The sequence below is a fragment of the Salpingoeca rosetta genome (assembly GCF_000188695.1).
Source record: "Salpingoeca rosetta unplaced genomic scaffold supercont1.15, whole genome shotgun sequence".
NCBI classification, from domain to species: Eukaryota; class Choanoflagellata; order Craspedida; family Salpingoecidae; genus Salpingoeca; species Salpingoeca rosetta.
The window spans coordinates 413,874-418,873 of NW_004754919.1; the positions used below are offsets into that span (position 1 = coordinate 413,874).

General features: G+C 55.4%; 2 protein-coding genes across 2 annotated transcripts in view; one reads left to right on the forward strand and one right to left on the reverse strand.

Annotated features, from left to right (window-relative positions):
- PTSG_05887 (ankyrin repeat protein) overlaps positions 1-4,479 on the forward strand; it is a 5,447-nt gene extending 968 nt beyond the window's left edge. The window contains exons 3-15 of the mRNA XM_004992723.1: positions 40-91; positions 388-513; positions 847-936; positions 1,123-1,206; positions 1,410-1,503; positions 1,779-1,855; positions 1,983-2,390; positions 2,680-2,814; positions 2,977-3,036; positions 3,231-3,390; positions 3,655-3,822; positions 3,990-4,064; positions 4,261-4,479. Coding sequence (XP_004992780.1) covers positions 40-91; positions 388-513; positions 847-936; positions 1,123-1,206; positions 1,410-1,503; positions 1,779-1,855; positions 1,983-2,390; positions 2,680-2,814; positions 2,977-3,036; positions 3,231-3,390; positions 3,655-3,822; positions 3,990-4,064; positions 4,261-4,427 — 1,696 coding nt within the window. The 3' untranslated portion in view covers positions 4,428-4,479. The remainder of the gene's footprint in view (positions 1-39; positions 92-387; positions 514-846; positions 937-1,122; positions 1,207-1,409; positions 1,504-1,778; positions 1,856-1,982; positions 2,391-2,679; positions 2,815-2,976; positions 3,037-3,230; positions 3,391-3,654; positions 3,823-3,989; positions 4,065-4,260) is intronic.
- A 322-nt stretch (positions 4,480-4,801) lies between these two features.
- The window catches only part of PTSG_05888 (zinc finger Ran-binding domain-containing protein 2), a 3,333-nt gene continuing 3,134 nt past the window's right edge, over positions 4,802-5,000 (reverse strand). Inside the window, exon 10 of the mRNA XM_004992724.1 lies at positions 4,802-5,000. This exon is cut by the window's right edge and continues 729 nt beyond it. The gene's annotated coding sequence lies outside the window, so the exon portion shown is untranslated.

The following is a 5,000-nucleotide window of genomic DNA, read 5'->3' on the forward strand; positions in this document are numbered from 1 at the left end:
TGTCATTAATCCCGCCCTTTCGTCCTCTGGTGCTTCCAGACACAAGTTTGCCGGCAGCACGGCCCTGCACTTTGCTGCCGAAATGGGACAGGTGAGCGAGCCATTTGCATAGTTGAGTGGGCGACGCGTGGGGTTGAGGTGGTGATCACCTGATGTCACCTCACCAACTCGAACAGTGCACTTCCCTGATCCTTCCATCCAGCACTCACAAATTTTCACTCACGCACGCACACACACACACACACACACACACACACACACACACACACACACACACACACACACACACACACACACACACACACACGTGTATGGTCGTGTGCACTGCGTCACCTCATCATCATCGTCATCGTCATCCGCGCGGTTTGATGAATGCCGCCACGCCAGCCGGAGGCGGTTGCGCTGCTGTGCGAGCGCGGGGCGAATGTTGAAGCGGAGAAAACCCACGGTGGCCGTCCCATCCACATTGCCGCAGACTCCAACCAGACCGCTGTCGCCCGTGTCCTCATCCAGGTGAGGATGTGTGTGTGTGTGTGTGTGTGTGTGTGTGTGTGTGTGTGTGTGTGCGCGTGCGTGTGTGTGTGTGTGTGTGTGACAGAGAGTGAGAGTGAGAGCGAGTGTGCGTGTGTGTGTGTGTGTGTGTGTGTGTGTGTGTGTGTGTGTGTGTGTGTGTGTGTGTGTGTGTGTGTGTGTGCTGTGCTGTCGGCACCGCTGCACTTCTCTCTGCCTTTCCTGTGTCTTCTGTCGTCATCTCTATCTCTCTCTCTCTCGGTTCCTTTCTCACTCTTTCTCTTGATCACCACCGCCACTGCCACTGGTCCGTGCCACTGCGATCATCATTATCAGACGTGCGGTGCGGATGTGAATGCGCTGCTGCTTGGCGACACCACACCCCTCTATCTCGCTGCACAGAAGGGATTCACCCGCATGGTCGAGGTGGGCGCACGTATGCACGCGTTCATGTGTGAATTTGTGTGTGTGTGTGTGCATGTGTGTGTGTGTGTGCATGTGTGTGTGTGTGCATGAGTGCATGTGTGTGTGTGTGTGTGTGTGTGTGTGTGTCGCGGTCGTGTTTGACGTGAACTGACATGCACTTCACTCTCATCCGCTTGGTGCCATCAGGTGCTGCTTGAATCAGAGGCGGACTCCTCCTTTGAAATGCCGACAGCCGCCGCGAACACGCACGTCGCTCGCGTTTCCTCTGACGTGAGATTCCCTTCTGTGGCGTGACGTCTGCTCTGGGCAGTTTTCACTCGTTCTTCATTGATACCACAACCACCACGACCACCAACCCCCCACCATGACTACCAACCCCCACCACGACTACCACGACTACCATGACAACCATCACCACTCATCCATTCATCCATCATCACCGCCACCATCATCATCCCCATGTCGCCACTCAGGGTGCCGGGTCGCGTGTACCGACCGCTGTTGGCGCGACAGATGACGAGACGGAGATGTTTCAGTGGGCGAGCCAGTTCAATCAGCCCGCCGCAGGTACACATGCACGAGGTTGAGGGTCATGCACACACATATGCTTGCACTCATGCACGCACACTTGGGTCTGGTCGTGCTCGTAATCGCACGCACCCCATGACCACATGATAGCATGCATGGCATTGCCGTCATTGGCGTCCAAACGTTGAATGACCTCCACTGCTTGCGCTCGTGCTCATGCATGTGTGTGTGCGTGTGTGTGCATATGTGTATGTGTGTATGTGCGTGTGTGCGTGTGTGTACATATGTGTGTGTGTGATTGATGCGTACACCAGATCCGAGTGCCGCGGGATTTGAACAAGGCAACGGCGCAACTGCCCTACACGCTGCTGTCGAGAATGGTCACATCGACGTACGTGCTGAAGCAAGAGGGTAAAGGTGGCGGTATCAAACATGGCTCACTGTCTGTTCACACACACACACACACATTCACACACACATTCACACACACACACACACAACACACCCATCACCCGTAGGTTGTGCGTGCTCTGCTGCGGCGCGGTGTGCCGCAAACAGACAGCATGCAGGGCGCAACACCACTGTGGACGGCTGTCGACTACAACAGGCCAGCCATCGCCCGCGTGCTCATGCACTACGGAGGCAACCCCGACGCGCCTATGAAGCAGACAGGTGACACACCGCTGCACCGCGCGGTCACGCGCGGGCGAATGAACATGGCGCAGGTGCTGCTTGAGGGCGGCGCGAGCGTGCGCGCGAGGAACAAGCAGGGCGCTTCCCCATTGCACGTTGCGTGCGCGATGGGCAGGAGTGATGCAATCAAGCTATTGCTTGAGCACGGCGCACAGCTCTCTGATGCAACGGAGGATGGAAGCACGTGTGCACACATTGCGGCACAGTACGGGCACATACACTTCCTTCAAGCGGTACGTGGGTCTGTGATGTGCGTGCGTATGCGAATGAGTGTGTGCGTGTGTGATGCACGTGAGTGCGATTGCGTTATTTGCATGCTTGTGAAGATGACATGCAGTGCATGGATGTGCGTTGCCATGACTGTGCAGTGCTCACGTACATCTGCGAAGTTGTTCCTGCTGCTGCTGTACAATGTGTTGTTCTTGTCGTTTGCCTCACCAACACTGGTTCACTCCTTCCACAAACACACCATACCCCACAATGCACCCATCACGTTGTGGCATGACGCCTTCCATCTTCAAGATGCTGGATTCCAATCACGCGTCTGTGGATGGTGTGGACGGCGATGGTGAGACACCGCTTCACTTTGCTGCTCGCGGGTCCAACGTTGCAACTGTCAACCTCCTCCTCTCCCGCGGCGCACATGTCAACGCGCAGGTGATGGTGGCTGTGCGCATGTACGCATGTATGTAATGTGTGTGTGTGTGTCTGCATAACCTGCGACTCGCGTGTGTTGAGCGCTACTAATGTGTTCGTTTCCTTCTCATCCCTCCATCTTCCTCTTCCTCCGCTTGTTCGCGTTCTTCTTCAACGGTGCAGTCAGCGATGACGGGTCTTACGCCGCTGATGATCGCTGCACAGCGCGGACGCACAGCCGTGGTGAGGATGCGCAGTCGACTGCCAAATGCACCTTGAACAAGAGGACACACACACATACACACGCACATGCACGCGTACACGCACACACACACACACATACACACATACACGCGCACACGCATACGCACACGCACATTGACAGCCGTATCAACCTGATCATCACCTCCCCTCTCCCCTCTCTTGCTTTGCGCCAGATGCGAGCACTGCTCGATGGCGGAGCGGATCCGAACACGCGCGCGTCTGCCGCGGGATTCAAATCGACGGCGCTGTATGCGGCTGCACAGTCTGGTTCTGTGGCCGCAGTGACAACACTACTTGAGGCAGGGGCAGCTGTCAACGCCCGCATCTCTACAGGTGGTGCCTGTTGCCGCTGCCGTTGCCGCTGTTGCTGCTGAGGAGGAGGGGTGACTGGTGTTGTTGCTGTTGCTGCTGTTGCTGCTGTTGATGATGGTGACAGGTGCCAAGTCATTGCTTGGCTCCATCGTCGCTCGTTGCTCAACTCAAGCACACACACGCACACACACGCACACGCACACACATACACATACACACATACACATGTACACGCTCGCGCATGTCTCGCTCACATGTGTTACGCATCATGAACTTCGCGTGCAGGTGCCACTGCGCTGTCCACGGCGGCCGAGCGTGGATACCATGATGTGGTGGAAGCGCTCATATCCGCTGGTGCCGAAGTCAACTTTGCTGACGTTAACGGGAACACGGCGCTGCTCCTTGCTGCGCAGGGGAAACACACGCGCGTCGCACAGCTCTTGCTGCAACGAGGTGTGTGTGTGTGTGTCGTGTGTGTGTGTGTGTGTGTGTGTGTGTGTGTGTGTGTGTGTGTGTGTGTGTGTGTGTGTGTTGCAGTTGCTACGCACCCCTTCCTGCTCCGTCCTGCCAATCGTCACACGGCTCGACCAATGTTTCCACAAACTTCAATTCCAATGCAGGTGCAAAACCAGACCGTGTTAATAAGCGTGGACAGCATGCACTGGAGATTGCGTACGCAACATCGAACAACAAGCGTATGTCTTCACTCATCGTTCCCATTTCTGAACGCACACTTGCAAGCACGAACTTGTCCACATCCACACATACACACGTCCACAATTCCTCATGAACTTCATTATCTCACCGCTTGTTCACGCCACCACCACCACACTGCTGTATCGTCACCGCTATCTTCACAACGATGACCACCACCATCACCACCACTGCCAGTGCTTGGGCTACTGCTGAAGTCTGGGGCGAATCCTGCGCGCGTGTGTTCGGATGGACTGAGCGTCCGGGAGAAGGCGACGCGCGACCGCAACTTTGAGGCGCTGAAATTGATTGGCACACACGAGTACGACCAACCCAGCAGTGCACACGCGAAGGACGAGCTGTGACGGACACGTGTGTGTTTGTGTGTGTGTTTGTGTGTGTGTGTGTGTGTGTGTGCGTGTGTGTGTGCGTGTGTGCGTGTGTGTGCGTGTGCGTGTGTGTGTGTGTGTGCGTGTGTGTGTGCGTGTGTGTTTGTGTGTGCACGCAAACACGCGCGTGTGTGTATTGGCGGTGCGACTTTGATGTCTTGTGTTACAGCATAGCAAGTTATCACGTGAATAATAGATTGTCTTATTCGATCAAGGAAGTTGTGTTGATTGACGCATTTATGTGACAAATGGGCCCGTTCTGTTGTTGGACGGATGTGAATGTGAGACGTAGTGATGTGATGGCGTGCGTATTGGGATGAATTGAAAGTGTAATTCACCGCAATAACACGTGACGCTGGGCTTGCGAACTTGACGAAGAAAGCAGTGTCGGTCTATTTGTGGGGCAGACTTGGGAACAACAGCACAGCCACAACATTGGGGCAGTCAGGCCATGAGGCAAACATCTACTCACGGTGCAGATAGGCCAACACGTGCACTTGGAGAGACTCCAGACTGACAAGAACAACACGACACAGCAAACGGAAGGCT